We start from the raw sequence: 17553 nt of genomic DNA, 5'->3' as shown, positions 1-17553 counted from the left end.
CTCTCTCTCACACTCACATTCACTCTCTCTCTCTCACACACACTCACATTCACTTTCTCTCTCTCTCACTCACACTCACATTCACTCTCTCTCTCACTCACACTCACACTCACTCTTTCTCTCTCTCACACTCACATTCACTCTCTCTCTCTCACTCACACTCACACTCACTCTCTCTCTCTCACACTCACATCCACTCTCTCTCTCACTCACACTCACATTCACTCTCTCTCTCTCTCACTCACACTTACATTCACTCTCTCTCTCTCACTCACACACGTTCACTTTCTCTCTCTCTCACTCACACTCACATTCACTCTCTCTCTCTCTCACTCACACTCACATTCACTCTCTCTCTCTCACTCACACTCACATTCACTCTCTCGGTCACTCACACTCACATTCACTCTCTCTCTCTCACTCACACACGTTCACTTTCTCTCTCTCTCTTTCACACTCACATTCACTTTCTCTCTCTCTCACTCACACTCACATTCACTCTCTCTCTCTCTTACTCACACTTACTCACTCTCGCTCTCTTTCACACTCACATTCACTCTCTCTCACTCACACTCACACTCACGCTCTCTCTCACACTCACATTCACTTTCTCTCTCTCTCACTCACACTCACATTCACTCTCTCTCTCATTCACACTCACATTCACTCTCTCTCTAACTCACACTCACTCACTCTCTCTCACACTCACATTCACTTTCTCTCTCTCTCACTCACACTCACACTCACTCTCTCTCTGTCACACTCACATTCACTCTCTCTCTCACTCGCACTCACATTCACTCTCTCTCTCTCACTCACACACGTTCACTTTCTCTCTCTCTCACTCACACTCACATTCACTCTCTCTCTCACTCACACTCACACACTCTCTCTCTCTCACTCACATTCACTTTCTCTCTCTCTCACTCACATTCACTCTCTCTCTCACCCACACTCACACTCACTCTCTCTCTCTCTCTCACACTCACATTCACATTCACTCTCTCTCTCTCACATTCACATTCACTCTCTCTCTCACTCACACTCACACTCACTCTCTCTCTCTCTCTCATTCACACTCACATTCAATCTCTCTCTCTCACACTCACATTCACATTCACTCTCTCTCTCTCACACTCACATTCACTCTCTCTCTCTCTCACACTCACATTCACATTCACTCTCTCTCTCTCACACTCACATTCACTCTGTCTCTCTCTCTCACACTCACATTCACTCTCTCTCTCTCACACTCACTCTCTCTCTCACACTCACATTCACTTTCTCTCTCTCTCTCACACTCACATTCACTCTCTCTCTCTCACACTCACATTCACTCTCTCTCTCCCTCTCATTCACACTCACATTCACTCTCTCTCTCTCTCACACTCACATTCACTCTCTCTCTCTCTCACACTCACATTCACTCTCTCTCTCTCTCATTCACACTCACATTCACTCTCTCTCTCTCTCACGATCTCACACACAGCCTTACACACTCGCTTGCACATACCTTTCCTTTTCTCTCCTGACCCTGGCCAGCTTTTTAAATTTCTGAACACTGCCCCCAAATTTTTTTCTATTCATTCATGGGATGTGAGCATCCCTGGCGAGGCAGAGTTCATTGCCCATCCCTAATTGCCCAGAGGGCAGTTTAAAAGTTATCCACAATTGCTGTGGGTCCGGAGTCACATGTAGGCTAGACTAGGTAAGGCTTGGGGAAAATGTGGTACACTGCATCCGCTGTATCCGTTGTGGCTTCCTCTACATTGGGTAAACCAAGCGGAGGCTTGGAGACCGCTTTGCAGAACACCTCCGCTCGGTTCGCAACAAACAACTGCACCTCCCAGTCGCAAACCATTTCCACTCCCCCTCCCACTCTTTAGATGACATGTCCATCATGGGCCTCCTGCAGTGCCACAATGATGCCACCCGAAGGTTGCAGGAACAGCAACTCATATTCCGCCTGGGAACCCTGCAGCCCAATGGTATCAATGTGGACTTCACCAGTTTCAAAATCTCCCCTTCCCCCACCACATCCCAAAACCAGCCCAGTTCGTCCCCTCCCCCCACTGCACCACACAACCAGCCCAGCTCTTCCTCTCCACCCACTGCATCTGAAAACCAGCCAGTTCGTCCCCGCCTCCCTAACCTGTTCTTCCTCTCACCTATCCCCTCCTCCCACCTCAAGCCGCACCCCCATCTCCTACCTACTAACCTCATCCCACCCCCTTGACCTGTCTGTCCTCCCACGGCTGACCCATCTTCTCCCTACCTTCCCACCTACGCTCACCTTGACTGGCTCCACCCCCGCCTCTTTGACCTGTCTGTCTCCTCTCCACCTATCTTCTCCTCTATCCTTCTTCTATCCGCCTCCCCCTCTCTCCCTATTTATTCCAGTTCCCTCCCCCTCCCCCATTTCTGATGAAGGGTCTAGGCCCAAAACGTCAGCTTTCCTGCTCCTCTGATGCTGCTTGGCCTGCTGTGTCCATCCAGCTCTATACCTTGTTATCAAGGATGACAGTTTCCTTCCCTAAATGGCATTAGTGAAGTCGACGGGTTTTTCTTGACAATTGACGGTGGATTCATGGTCATCATTAGACTCGTAATGTCCAGATATTTTACCCAAACCCATTGAAACTACCTCCAGTCCTTACTTCACCTCATTTTCTACTTAATGCTCGGAAGGGCTGCAATATTTAATTTGTAATTTTGACTTGTGCCTAAGATTTTGAACCTAGGTACCGAAGACGGCATCAGGGATAGCGATATTTAGTACACTTTTCACTGTACTCCTGTACCTGAGTGTATGTGACGATAAAATCTGATTCCAATTCACCAAAGGAAAACGCACGTGGATCTGTTTCTTGAAAGGATCAGGTTCTGGGCAAAAATTTCCTCCTCTTCATTTGGCTGCAGAGTTGAGACAAAGACAGGGGGAGGCATTTCTTCTCTCAGAGGGCCATTAGCTTTTGGAATTCTCGATGTGCTTGCGTACTGGTCCCTTCAGTTAACTGAAGTGATGGACAAAGTGGTTAAGAACGCCCCTGATGGTCCTTGAAAGGTGAAACTCAGCAGGTCCGTGGGAAGAAAGCAGAGATAATGTTTTTGAGTCACACTTCACGGAAGCAGACCTTTCGGCCCAACTCATCCATGCTGACTGGGTTCGCAGAGCTGAACGAGTCCCATGTGCCTGCATTTGGCCCACATCCCTCTAAACCCTTCCTATTCACTTACTCATCGAGATGCTTTTTTAAATGTTGTAACTGTACTAGCCCCCACCACATCCTCTGGCAGCTTGTTCTGAACACGCACCACCTTCTGCGTGAAAAAGTTGCCCCTCAAGTCCCTTTTAAATCTTTCCCCTCTCACCTTCAACATATGACCTCTAGTTTTGGACCCCTCCTGGCTATTCATCCTATCCTCGTAATTTTATAAACTTATATAAGGTCACCCGTCAGCCTCCTTTAGTGAATCTTCATCAGAGCTGATATAGAGTCAAAGAATTTGAAATATTAACTCTGCTTTCTTCCCACCAGCGCTGCCAGACCTGCTGAGTTTCCCCAGCAATTTCTGTTTCTCGACTCCAGATCTTGAGCATCTGCAATTCTTTGCCTTATTTTGTGGCTACTTGCCTTTATTAGCTGAGGTATGGAGTTTAAGAGCAGGAGGGTTGTGCTGGAGCTGTCTCAAACAGCAGTTTGGCCACAGAGTGAGAATATTGCATGCAGTTCTGGAATCCACATTATAGGAGGAATATGGCGGCACTGGAGAGGATGCAGAGAGAGACTTACCAGGATGTTGCCTGGTCTGGGAGAGATTTACCAGAATGTTGCCCAGTCTGGGAGAGATTTACTAGGATGTTGCCCGGTCTGGGAGAGATTTACCAGGATGTTGCCTGGTCTGGGAGAGATTTACCAGAATGTTGCCCAGTCTGGGAGCGATTTACCAGGATATTGCCCGGTCTGGGAGAGATTTACCAGGATGTTGCCTGGCCTGGGAGAGATTTACCAGGATGTTGCCCGGTCTGGAAGAGATTCAGTGATGCAGAAAGTTTGGACAGACTGGGGTTGCTTTCCTTAGGGCAGGGGAGTTTGAGAGATGACATGATTGAGATGTATAAAATGTTGAGGGACATTAAACAGGAAGAAACATTTCCCCTTGATAGTGGGATCAATGACCAGAGGGCATAGATTGAAGGGAAGGGGCAGGAGGTTTAGAGGGGTTGTAAGGAACAAATGTTTCACTCAGAGAGTGGTGGGAATTTAGAACCCATTAGCCTGTAAGTGTGGGAGAGGCAGAAACCCCATCACATTTAGGAAGTATTTAGATGTGTACTTGCGATTCCAAGGCTGACAAGGCTATGGGCCAAGTGCTGAGAGATGGGCCAAGCGAGATAGGAACCCTACAGCCCAATGGTATCAATGTGGATTCACAAGCTTCAAAATCTCCCCTTCCCCTACCGCATCCCAAAATCAGTCCAGCTCATCCCCACCTCTCTAACCTGTCCTTCCTCGTGCCTATCTCCTCCTCTCACCTCAAGCAGCACCCCCATCTCCTACCTACTACCTTCATCCCACCCCCTTGACCTGTCCGTCCTCCCTGGACTGACCTACCCTCTCCCTACCTCCCCACATACACTCACCTTTACAGGCTCCATCCCTGCCTCTTTGATCGGTCTGCCTCCTCTCCACCTATCGTCTCCTCTATCCATCTTCAATCCGCTTCCCCCTCTCTCCCTATTTATTTCAGAACCCCCTAAGCCTCCCCCATTTCTGATGAAGGGTCTAGGCCTAAAACGTCAGCCTTCCTGCTCCTCTGATGCAGCTTGGCCTGCTGTGTTCAACCAGCTCTACACCGCGTTATCTCAGATTCTCCAGCATCTGCAGTTCCTACTATTTCTGGAATACTCAAGCATTTGTTTTTTAACCAACACAGATTTATTGGGCTGAAGGGCCTTTTTCTGTGTTGTAGATTCATGATTCCTTCCCCAGTGAGCAGGATCTAGTTCATTGAATATCTACAAGACTGAGGTGGGCATTTTTCAATGGTGGGGGGGGGCAAAGGTTTTGGGGAGATGGTAAAATAAAAATCCAGATCCACCACAAATGGCAGAGCAGGCTCGAGGGGCTGAATGGCCTACTCCTAGCTCTCTTTCATGCAACTGTTTCCCTTGGTGAATGGAATATTGGGTACCCATTGCCATACCCCTTCTCCCCCAGTTCAAGGGTACTTAGACCACTCAAAGATACCAGCACGCCATCTGCTTCAGGCTATCAGGTACAAGCCTGTAGGAACAGTGGGAGGCCATTCATACTTTCTATTCCCATCTCCATTCGTTGGCTGATTTTTGACCTGATTATCCTTAATGCAGAGTGACGGTGTAGTTATTGCACAGATGGAGAACCTTTTGTGCCTGCACTCCCAAAATTCCAGCTCATAACCACAGCACCCATCCCCTTGCACCCCCCTCCACCCATCTCCCCAGTGGGGCACATGCATGGCAAGAATCTATCAGCGTCAGCTGCTCGCGAAAGAGGGTTCCTAACTTTGACCAAACCATCGGCTTTCAAGGCAATTTTCCAAATGTCGCACGTGAAGGGTCTACCTCTCACTTCGAAACTTCCCCTCATTTCATGAGCCTCCATGGCTATGCCAACAGCCGTGACTTCGTTGAAAGCTGGAGCTGACCCCGATGGGCTGAATGGCCTACTTCTCCATTTTGCGGTCCCCTTGAGGAGGTGCTGGCGAGCTGCCTTCTTGAGCTGTTGCAAACGATGAAGCGTTGAACCCTGACACTCATCCTTTTCTTGATAGGAGCAGGAGTAGGCCATTTGGGCCCTCGAGCCTGCTCTGCTGTTCAATAAGATGGTGGCTGACCTCAGGCCTAACTCCATCTGCCTGCCTTGGGCCCATTTCCCTCGATACCTTTGCTTAACGAAAAATTGTCTATGTTAGATTTTTAACCATTGAATTAGCATTGGCAGCTGTTTGAGGAAGAGGTATCTAAACTGAACTATTCCTTTGTCTGGACAGTGCTTCTAATATTTCTCTTGAATGATCTGTCCTAATTCTTCGACTATTTTCTCTTGCTTCTAGAATTTTCTGTCAGTGGAAATAGTTTATTTTTATCTATTCTGTCTTTGACTGCTAATATCCTGAAGGCCTTAATCAGATACTAGGGCAGTCCATGTTCAAATACAAAAAGATCTGGACAATATCCAGGCTTGGGCTGACAAGTGCCAAGTAACATTCATGCCACACAAATGCCAGGCTGTGCCCATGGCCAATACGAGACAATTTAAGTGTCACCTCTTGACTTTTAACGGTGTTACCATTACTGAATCCCTCCCCCAACTATGAACATCCTGGGGGTTATCATTGACCAGAAGCTCAACTGGTCTCACCAAGTAGACACAGGGGCTACAGGAGCAGGTCAGAAGTTGGGAATCCTGCAGCGAGTAACTCCCCTCACCCCCAAAGCCAAGACAAGGCACAAGTCAGGAGGGTGAGCGAATACTCCCCACTTGCCTGGATGGGGGCAGCTCCAGTAACACTCAAGAAGCTCGACACTATCCAGTGACAAAGCAGCCCCCGCTTGATTGGCACCACATCCACAAACATCCCAGCCCCCACCCACTGATGCTCAGTCGCAACAGTGTGTACTGTCTACAAGATGCGCTACAGCAACTCACCAAAGACCCTCAGACAGCACCTTCCAAACCCATGACCACTTCCATCTGGGACAAGGGCAGCAGATACATGGGAACACTAGCCCCCTGCAAGCTCCCCTCTGAGCCACTCCCCGTCCTGACTTGGAAATAGATCACTGTGCCTTCACTGTTACTGGGTCAAAATCCTGAAATTCCCTCCCTAATGGCATTGTGGGTCATGGGCAGGTGGGCTGCAGTGGTTCAAGAAGGCAGCTCACCCCCACTTTCTCAAGGGGCAACTAGGGATGAGCAGTACATTTTGACCCAGCCAACAATGCCCAGGTCCTACAAAATGAATAACAAAGAAGATTACCCTTTAACCTTCTAAGTGCTGGAAAATAGAAGCTTCGTTGGTCTAATCTTTCTTTGTAACTTAACCTCTGACGCCCAGGTATCATCCCTCACTCTTGAAGTCCTGTAAACCTGTGTTGGAGCCCGTCCAGGGACGAAACATCCTTTCTGAGGTTTGGCACCCCGATCTGCTCTAACTGAGGTGTAACTCAGGTTTTGTACAACTACAGTATAATTCCTCCATCCCTATACTCAAGTCCCTTCAGTTATGAAGGCCAGCATTCTATTAGCTTTCCTGAGTATTTTCTGCATCTGTTTGTGGCCATTTTAAACACCTTTACACCTGAGTCCCCAAATCTTATGGTATTCACAGAGAAGATGAACGCTTTGTGAGCTGACAATGTCTTTGGCAGCCTCTCTTTGTATGTGGTCTGCAGCTCGATTCACAATGACCGTCACCTAGATAGCAGGACAGTACTATTAACACCCATCTCTCATCCAAGTTCATCGGCCAAACCTGGTGTGCCAGACTCCTGAAAGAGGCCATGAGCTGCAGGGGCACCCACACGGTGCCGTTATGGAAGGAATTCCAGGATTTTGACCCAGCGACTCTGAAGGAACGTTCCCAAGTCAGGATGGGGAGTGGCTCCGAGTGGAAATGGTGGTGTTCCCATGTATCTGCTGCCCTTGTCCTTCTCGGTGGTAGAGGTATTTGGTTCAGAAGGTACTGTTTAAAGAGCCTTGGTGAGTCGCTGCAGTGCATCTTGTAGATCGTACACCCTGCTGCTACTGAGCACTGGTGTTGGAGGCGATGGATACTGAAGGTGCAGGAAACTTGTGGCATGCCGGCTTTCATAGCGAGAGGATTTGTGTATCGCAGTAAGGGTGTCTTGCTGCAGTTACACAGGGACTCGGTGAGGCCACACCTTGAGTATTGTGTGCAGTTTTGGCCTCCTAGTCTGAGGAGGGACATTCTTGCTATTGGGGAGTCCAGCAAAGGTTTACTAGATCAATTCTCGATGGCGGGACTGACATACGAAGAGATACTGGATCAACTGGGCTTGTACTCATTGGGATTTGGAAGAATGAGGAGGGAGTCTCATAGAAACATATAAAGTCCTGACGGGACTTGACAGGCTGGATGTAGGAAAAGCATTTCCGATATTGGGGAAGTATAGAACCAGGGGCTGCAGTCTAAGAATAAGGAGTCAACCATTCAGGACTGAGATGAGGAAGAATTTCTTCACTCACAGTTGGGAACCTGTGGAATTCTCTCCCACAGGGAGCTGTTGGGGCCAGTTTGTTAGATATATTCAAGAGGGAGCTGGACATGACCCCTGTGAGTAAATGGATCAAGGGGTATGACGAGAAAGGAGGAATGGGATAGTGAAATTGTACAATCAGCCACGATCATATTGAATGGTGGTGCAGGCTCGAGGGGCTGAATGGCCTAATCCTGCAGCTATTTTCAATGTTGGCCTTGCAATCAATGCATAGACAGTAAGGATCATAGCATTAGTTATAGAATGTAACTTTGGGATAGGCTGACTAACTCCACTGACTTGGTCATCTTTCTTTATGTGCGCTCTGGGTATAGAATCATAGAATCCCTTCAGAGTGGAAACAGGCCCTTTGGACCAACAAGTCCACGTGGAACCCTCAGAGCATCCCACCCAGACCCATGCTACACAATCCACCCTAACCTACACATCCCTGAACATGATGGGGCAGTTTAGCACGGCCAATGCACCCTAACCTGCACATCGTTGGACTGTGGGAGGAAACCGGAGCACCCGGAGAAAGCCCACGCAGACACGGGGAGAACGTGCACACCCCTACACAGACAGTCGCCCGAGGGTGGGATCGAACCCGGGTCCCTGGCGCTGTGAGGCTGCCGTGCTAACCATGCCACTCCAATCCAAGGTACTCAATTGAAGAAAGCCGGCCAGAACAGTAAGTACTTTGGGATTCAGTACCAGATGGCAACAAGCTCCGAACACACGTGTGGTTGCTGGGGACAGAAACTGATGTTTTCTTATGTTCCTTCTGTCCAGGTTGCTGTGCATTCTGGTGTATGCCTTGTTTCATGTGCAAGACCGTGGATCAGTTCGGGGAATGTCTTTGCCTCCCATTGCTGGACACCAGCTGCAATGGCTGCGGTTATGTCAACATAGGAGCGATTCCGCCTGTCTCCCTCTCAATGCGAGTTGCCTTCCGCGAGAGACACGGAATTCCGGTAAGTGGCACGGTGTGCATGTTGCCGGTCTGTCCAGGATATGCTTCCCTGTCTGGCTCGTTTAAATTTAGGGTTTTTTTTATCACATGTACTCAAGTGTGGGGTACAAGGCCACAGTGAAAAATAAACAATGTCAACGTGTACGTTCAGGCTGTCAAATTCCATGCTGGCTCTTTCCTCTACTGAAAAGTCATGCAGTATGGAAACAGACCCTTCAGTCCAACTGCTCTATGCTGACTTGGTTTCGTAGCCCCATTTAGACAGAAGTACAGGATGGAAACACACCCTTCGGTCCAACTCGTCCAAAGTGACCAGATATCCTCAATTAATCTGGCCCAGCATTTAGCCGAAACCCCTCTAAACCCTTCCTATCCATGTACCCATCCAGATGCCTTTTAAATTCTGTAACTGTACCAGCTCCCACCACTTCCTCTGGCAGCTCATTCCGTACACGGACCACCCTCTGTGTGAAAAAGTGGCCCCTCAGGTCCCTTTTAAATCTTTTCCCCCTCTCACCTTAAACTGACACCCTCTAGTTTTGTTGACCCCTACCCTGGGGGCAAATGGCCTTAGCTATTCACCCTATCCATGCCCCTCATGATTTTATAAACCTCTGTAAGGTCACCCACTCAGCCTCCGATGATCCAGTGGGAAAAAAATACATCTGCCTCTCTTCATAACTTAAACCTTCCAGTGTCAGTAACATCGTTGTTCCCTGAAGTTTACCATTTTGTTCAGAGCCACGTCCCTTGTGACTCCCTCCTTAACATCTTCTGAATCACCACTGTTATTGAACTGTTTTTGTGCCCTCTATCATAAAGGCAGAAGCAAAATATTTGTTCATTTCTTTATTATTAACATTAAATCCCCATTCTCAGTCTCTGGAGGACCAACATGTATTTTACTGACTCTTCTCCCTTAAAAAATACCTAAAGAAAGTCTTGCAATTTATTTTTACATTCCTATCTTTCTCTCATACTCTAATGTCTTCAGCTCCTCATCCAAGCTATGGCTGGTTTTCCAGTTTATATAAAATTTAGGCAATGACTATCTCCAATTAGAGAGTATCTAGCCACTGCCTATTGACCTTCAATGGTGTTACCATCACTAAATCCCCCCACTATCAATATCCTGGGGTTTACCATTGACCAGAAACTGAACTGGATGCACTATGTACTCATGGTGGCTATGAAAGCGGATCAGAAACTGGGAATACTGCGGTGAGTAACTCTCCTCCCAACTCCCCAAAGCCTGACAAAGCACAAGTCAGGAATGTGAGGGAATACCCCCCACTTCCCCTGGATGGGGGCAGCTCCAATGACACTCGAGAAGCTCAACACCATCCAGGGCAAACTAGCGCCCTCTTGATTGGCACCACACCCACAAACATCCCATTCCCTCCTCCATCAACACTCGGGAGCAGTAGTGTGCACCAGCTACAAGATGCACTGCAAGAATTCACCAAAGATCCTCAGGCAGCACCTTCCAAACCCGCAACCACTTCCATCTAGAAGGACAAGAAGCAGATATATGGGAACATCGCCCCCTGCGAGTTCCCCTCCAAGCCACTCACCATCCTGACTTGAAAATATATCGGCCATTCCTCGAGTGCCACTGGTTCAAAATCCTGGAATTCCCTCCCTAAGGGCACTGTTTGGTTGTCCCTACAGCACACCTGACCACAGCGATTCAGGGCGGTGGCACACCCCCAACATCTCAAGGGGCAACTAGGGACGGACAATAAATGCTAGCAATGATCTTTACATCTCCTGAAAAAAATTAAATAAAAGGCTATCCCTTCAGTCTTGTTCAAGGGATTAATACACTCTGTCTGAGCCCGTTGTGTAACCCTGTCAAACCTATTCCAATCCTGTTATAATATAATGATGACCCAAAGGAACTATATGAATGTGGCCTAATCAAGGTTCAGGACTTCTCATTCCTGCATCTTTATAAATAACTCCAGTGCTTGTTACACTCAGTCCTGTTTCCTCTTATTTCTCTGCAGAAGTTTAATTATCTTCTGTCATAGAGTCATACAGCTCATGAACAAACCTGTCACTCCGACTCATCTCTGCCCAACAGGTTACCCAAATGAAACGAGTCCTACTTGCCTGCATTTCGCCCATATCTCTCTCAGCACTTCCTCTTCATGTTTCCATTCAGATGCCTTTTAATTGTTGTCATTATTCCACCACTTCCTCCTCAGAGATAATAGGAGCTGCAGATGCTGGAGAATCCGAGAAATGATATCTTTCCTTAAATAAGGAGACCAAAACTGCTCACAGTGCTCCAGATGCAGTCTCACCAGCCCCTTGTACAGTCGCAATAAGACTTCCCCACTGTTATACTCCAACTCCTTTGAATTAAGGACCAACATTCCATCGGCCTTCCTGATTCCCTGCCACTGGATTTCTGTGATTTATGTACAAGGCACCCCCAAGCCCTTGTCTTGCAGCTTTCTGCAGTCTTTCTCCGTTTAAGTAAAACTCTGTTCTTTTGGTCTCCTTTCTGAAATGAGCAACTTCACATTTTCCCACATTACACTCTAGTTGCCAATTTACATCATAAAGAAGAAAGAACGCTTGCCTTTAATTGGACACTGCATTGACTATCGGGGTTAGGATGTCGAGTTGTGGCTGTACAGGGCATTGGTTAGGCCACTTTTAGAGTCGTCCGTTCACTTCTAATCTCCCTGCTGTTGGAAGGATGAAGACCCAAAAAGGTTCAGAAGAGATTTACCTGGGTGCTGCCAGGGTCGGAGGGTTTGAGCCATTCAGTGATGCTGAATAGACTGGGGCGATTTTCCCTGGCGCGTCAGATGCCGAGGGGGTGATCTTATAGAGGTTTATAAAATCATGAGGAGCATGGATAGGGTGAATAGCCGAGGTCTTTTTCTGAGGGTGGTGGGGGGGTCCAAAACTAGGGGGTTTAAGGTGAGAGGGAAAAAGATTTAAAAGGAATGTGAGGGGCAACTTTTTTACGCAGAGGATGGTGCATGTGTGGAATGAGAGGAAATGGTGGAGCCTGGCACGATTACAACATTTGAAAGGCATCTGGATGGGTACATGGGTTGAGAGGGATATGGGCCAGCTGTCTGGCAAATGGGACTCAATTAATCTCCGATATCTGGTTGGCATGGACAAGTGGACTGAAGTGTGTGTTTCTGTGCCCTATGACTCTATAACAAAGGACAGTGCAGGAACTTGTCCATCGATAACTTCATCTGCTTCACGATTTGTCTTTCCAGATTTTTCTTTTGCATTGGCAAGAGGGCATTCCCTTCCTCCCTCCAGATCCACAGAGGGAGGGTTGGGAAAGGGGAAGAATATTGGGAGGGTGGGGAACAGCCCTTCGGAACTGTTCCGTCACTTTAGCTTCGATTCTCCGAATAATTGACAGTTGTTTTCAGATGTTTCAGAACCAGAAATAAAATGTTTCTTTCTGTGTCTGTCTCTCTCTCTCTCACACACACACTCAGGGCTCCATCTTTAACGACTGCTGCATCATGTATTGGTGTAATTCCTGTGGATGGTGCCAGATAGCGAGGGAGATGAAAGCGCGCAAGAGCACCGTGACGGTGATTAATGCCAGCACGACCGTGCTGCCCCACCCGACCTACGTCCCCCAGCCCAACTATGCCCCCCAGCCCAGCTATGCCCCCCAGCCTGCCTACGCACCCCCTGCCAACCAAGTGGCACCGTACCCACCCAAATGAAGCAGTCAAACCCATCGCAGGGCACGGGAGTGACGTAGCAACGCACAGCAGAAATACGGAGAATGGTCCGCAGCAAATATCTGTCCTTCAGCATCGATGGGACATTACCATTCCTGTGTCATATCGAGGGTTACAGCTAGTGTCTTTCTGACGATTTTGTCTGGTAAGTATAGGGGCTCTCCTGAAAGGTCTGTCCATCAGATTTCTTTTATTTTTCTTGTCATCATTCCCGGTCTCTTTCTTCAACGGGCCTTCATGTTGTCCTGGTGTCTCTCAGTCCACTCTCTCTCCCTCTGTCTCAGGGAGATATCTGTACACTGACTGGTGTCCCTCAGTACCCTCTCCCGCTGTCTCAGGGAGATAGCTGTACACTGACTGGTGTCTCTCAGTCCCCCCTCTGTCTCAGCGAGATACCTGTACACTGACTGGTGTCCCTCAGTACCCGCTCCCTCTGTCTCAGGGAGATACCTGTACACTGACTGGTGTCTCTCAGTACCCGCTCCCTCTGTCTCAGGGAGATACCTGTACACTGACTGGTGTCCCTCAGTACCCGCTCCCTCTGTCTCAGGGAGATACCTGTACACTGACTGGTGTCTCTCAGTACCCGCTCCCTCTGTCTCAGGGAGATATCTGTACATTGACTGGTGTCTCTCAGTACCCGCTCCCTCTGTCTCAGGGAGATATCTGTACACTGACTGGTGTCTCTCAGCCCCTGCTCCCTCTGTCTCTCAGGGAGATACCTGTACACTGACTGGTGTCTCTCAGTACCCCCTCTGTCTCAGGGAGATATCTGTACACTGACTGGTGTCTCTCAGTACCTGCTCCCTCTGTCTCAGGGAGATATCTGTACACTGACTGGTGTCTCTCAGTCCCCTGTCTTTCTCCCTCTCTCAGGGAGATATCTGTACACTGACTGGTGTCTCTCAGTACCCGCTCCCTCTGTCTCAGGGAGATATTTGTACACTGACTGGTGTCACTCAGTACTCGCTCCCTCTGTCTCAGGGAGATATCTATACACTGACTGGTGTCTCTCAGTCCCTGCTCCCTCTGTCTCAGGGAGATATCTGTACACTGACTGGTGTCTCTCAGTACCCGCTCCCTCTGTCTCAGGGAGATACCTGTACACTGACTGGTGTCTCTCAGTACCCGTTCCCTCTGTCTCAGGGAGATATCTGTACACTGACTGGTGTCTCTCAGTACCCGCTCCCTCTGTCTCAGGGAGATACCTGTACACTGACTGGTGTCTCTCAGTCCCCTCTCTCAGGGAGACACCTGTACACTGACTGGTGTCTCTCAGTCCCCTCTCTCAGGGAGATACCTGTACACTGACTGGTGTCTCTCAGTCCCCTCTCTCAGGGAGATACCTGTACACTGACTGGTGTCTCTCAGTCCCCTCTCTCAGGGAGATATCTGTACACTGACTGGTGTCTCTCAGTCCCCTCTCTCAGGGAGATACCTGTACACTGACTGGTGTCTCTCAGTCCCCTCTCTCAGGGAGATATCTGTACACTGACTGGTGTCTCTCAGTCCCCTCTCTCAGGGAGATACCTGTACACTGACTGGTGCCTCTCAGTCCTCTCTCTCTCTCTCTTTCTCTCTCAGGAAGATTTGCATCTGTTAGGACTTTATTGAATTTATTGAATGTCTGATCCACCTATTGAATGGCTCGGCCTCAGAGTTGTATCTTTTGTACATCTTTTAACATGATGAACGACTGAAAATACGCCTGGTGAAACGAGACCAGGGAGAAGTTAAACTGTGCTTTCTTAAGCTTCTGTAGAGCAGTGATTTAATAATCAGATTTACTCGGCCTATCTGGTAACGAATCAACCAAATAAAGGTGTTACATGTCAGTAACTTGTCTTATTTAATTTAGCATAGCTGCTGTGCGTTCACTGTTACTGAGCGTCAGTGGGGGAAGGGAGTGGGATGTTTGTAGATGTGGTGCGAACCGAGCGTGGGCTGCTTTGTCCTGGAGGGTGTCGAGCTTCTTGAGTGCTGTTGGAGCTGCCCCTATCCAGGGTGAAGTGAGGAGCATTCCATTACCCTCCTGACTTGTGACTTGTCGATAGTGGACAGACTCTGGGGAGTCATTTGCTGAGGAAAGATGGGAGATGTTTTTTGAGATGGGTGCTGTAGGAAGGCTTGAAGTGGATAGGTACAATATTTGACGAGACCGAGGCTGGGATGGGAAATTGAGGGGTAACAGTTTTGTGGGATTAGATCAGGCAATGACCATCAGAGAGGTGAATGGGACAATACTGGAGAACATTCTAGGGTATGTTGGATTAAGGGGTGGGAGGGAAGTACCAAAGGCAGGCGATTCAGACTTGGTTAATGCCGGGAGAACTGTGGATGTTGTAAATCAGGAACAAAGACAGAAGTTGCTGGAAGATCTCAGCAGGTCTGGCAGCATCTGTGAAGAGAAAATCCGAGTTAATGTTTCAGGGCTGGCGTCCCTTCCTCAGATCCTATTGGGAGAAAGGGCCATCGGACCTGAAAGCTTAACTCTGCTTTAGTCTTCACAGATGCTGCCAGACCTGCTGAGATCTTCCAGCAACTTCTGTCTTTGTTCCTGATTCCGTCAAAGATATGAGCGACAATCTAGATATAAACCACGCGGGTGAGAATTTTGGAGGGGATGATACGTAATTTTGGGGATGACGCAGAGATTGTCCAGGTGAGGAGGAAAGCGTTAGGTTACAGGAGGATCCAACCCGGGGGTTGGTCAGATGGACAGATCAATGGCAGATAGAATTTAACCCTGGCAAACGTGAGATGATGCACTTTGGAAGAGGGAACAAGGCAAGGGGCTGCACAAATAATAGGAACCCTCAGAGGAATGGCGGCTCAGAGGTTAGCACTGCTGCCTCACAGCGCCAGGTTCGATCCCAGCCTTGGGCGACTGTATGTGTGTGTGGACCTTCCCCCCAGCCTCCCCCCCAACCAACGTCTGCGTGGGTTTCCTCCAGGTTCCTCCCACAGTCCAAGGATGTTCAGGTTAGGGTGGATTTGCAGTGGGAAATGCAAGGATGGGTAGGGGGCTGGATCACAGTGAGACCCTCTCCAGAGGGTCGACTGCAAACTTGATGGGCTGAACGGCCTGCTACCACACTGTTGGGCTTCTATGATCAGAGGGAACTGGTCCATGGATCTCGGAAGGTGGCAGGGTGGTGAAGAAGGAATACGGGACAATTACATTTATCAGTCCTGGCACAGACTGTAAGAGAGGGGAGGTCATGTTGGAGCTGTATAAGACACTGGTGAGGTCCCAGCTGGAGCACAGTGTGCAGTTCTGGTCCCCACACTATAGAAAGGATGTGACTGTACGTGAGGGTGTGCAGAGGAGACTTCACCAGGATGTGCCCCTGGGATGGAGCATTTCAGCGATGGAGAGAGGCTAATATAGGCTCGGGTTGTTTTCTTTGGAGCAGAGGAGGGGACCTGACAGAGACGTATAAGATCCTGAGGGGCGTGGATAGGAAGGAACTGTTCTCCTTAGTTGAAGGCTCAATAATAAGGGGGCAAAATGCCAAAGTGAAAGGCAGAAGGAGGGCTTGAGGAGAGATTTCCTCACCCAGAGGCTGGTGGGAGTCTGGAGTGCATTGCCTGAGAGGGTAGTTGAGATGGGAAACTTCATGGCCTTTAAAACGTACTTGGATGAGCGCTATGAAGGGTCTTAACATTCAAGGCTATGGGCCTAGTGTGGGAAAGTGGGGCTAGTACAAATAGGTGATGGGTTCTATTTGTTAGTACAGACCTGATGGGCAGAAGCCTCTCGCCTGCGCTGTACGAGTCTATGGTAAAGAGATGGAGGAGCTCCATGGGGTTTATATTGGTGGCTGGTGGGGGAGGATTGAGACAGAGATGGATGAATGGAATCGGAAAAGGATAGTTGAGGTCTAGGATGTTCCTGGAAATGCGAGCAGGTTCGACATCGAGGATGTCGTGGGGGATGGAGGGTTTGAGTTCTGAGGAGAGGCTGGGACATTTTTTTTATACCCTGGGAGCGCAGTAGGCTGAGCGGGACCTTATAGAGGTTTATAAAATCATCAGGGACATGGGTAGGGTGAATAGCCAAGAGGGCAGGAGAGTTCAAAGCTAAGATGCACAGGTTTAAGGTGAGCGGAGAAAGGCTTAAAAGGGACCCGAGGTGTAAATTTTTCACGCAGAGGGTAGTGCGTGTGTGGAATGGGTTGCCAGACAAAGTGGTAGATTGCAACATTTCAAAGACATTTGGACAGATAGTTGGATTGGAAAGGCTTTGATCGGACAAATGCTGGCAAATGGGATTATTTCAGTTTGAGTTACCACGGATAGGTTAAGCTGAAGGGGCCTGCTTCCATGCAGTATGAGAAGGTAACTCATTTGGCGGGGAGAAAATCTATCATTCGTACCTTGTCTGTGCTGTTCAGAACCACAGCAATATGCGATTGACAGTTAACTGCCCCCTGGGCAATGAGGCTTGGGTAATAAATGCTGGCCTGAATTGCCAGCAGACAGAAGAAACAAAAATACCTATTTCCTCTTGCTCTTCAGCTGAGATTCTCAGATGCCAAACTAGAATTGGATTCTTGGGAGTTCAAAGATGTAAG

At 48.6% G+C, this 17553-nt stretch overlaps 1 protein-coding gene across 1 annotated transcript in view; it reads left to right on the top strand.

The window, feature by feature from the left end:
• Positions 1-14811, top strand: part of ponzr6 (plac8 onzin related protein 6) — a 36445-nt gene extending 21634 nt beyond the window's left edge. The window contains exons 3-4 of the mRNA XM_048524326.2: positions 9059-9240; positions 12722-14811. Of these exons, the coding sequence (XP_048380283.1) occupies positions 9059-9240; positions 12722-12958 (419 nt within the window). The 3' untranslated portion in view covers positions 12959-14811. The remainder of the gene's footprint in view (positions 1-9058; positions 9241-12721) is intronic.
• The last annotated feature ends 2742 nt before the right edge of the window (positions 14812-17553 follow it).

The sequence above is a fragment of the Stegostoma tigrinum genome, chromosome 45 (assembly GCF_030684315.1).
Source record: "Stegostoma tigrinum isolate sSteTig4 chromosome 45, sSteTig4.hap1, whole genome shotgun sequence".
Lineage (NCBI taxonomy): Eukaryota > Metazoa > Chordata > Chondrichthyes > Orectolobiformes > Stegostomatidae > Stegostoma > Stegostoma tigrinum.
Note: the sequence above shows the minus strand (reverse complement) of the source record. Positions and strands in the feature narration are given on the sequence as shown.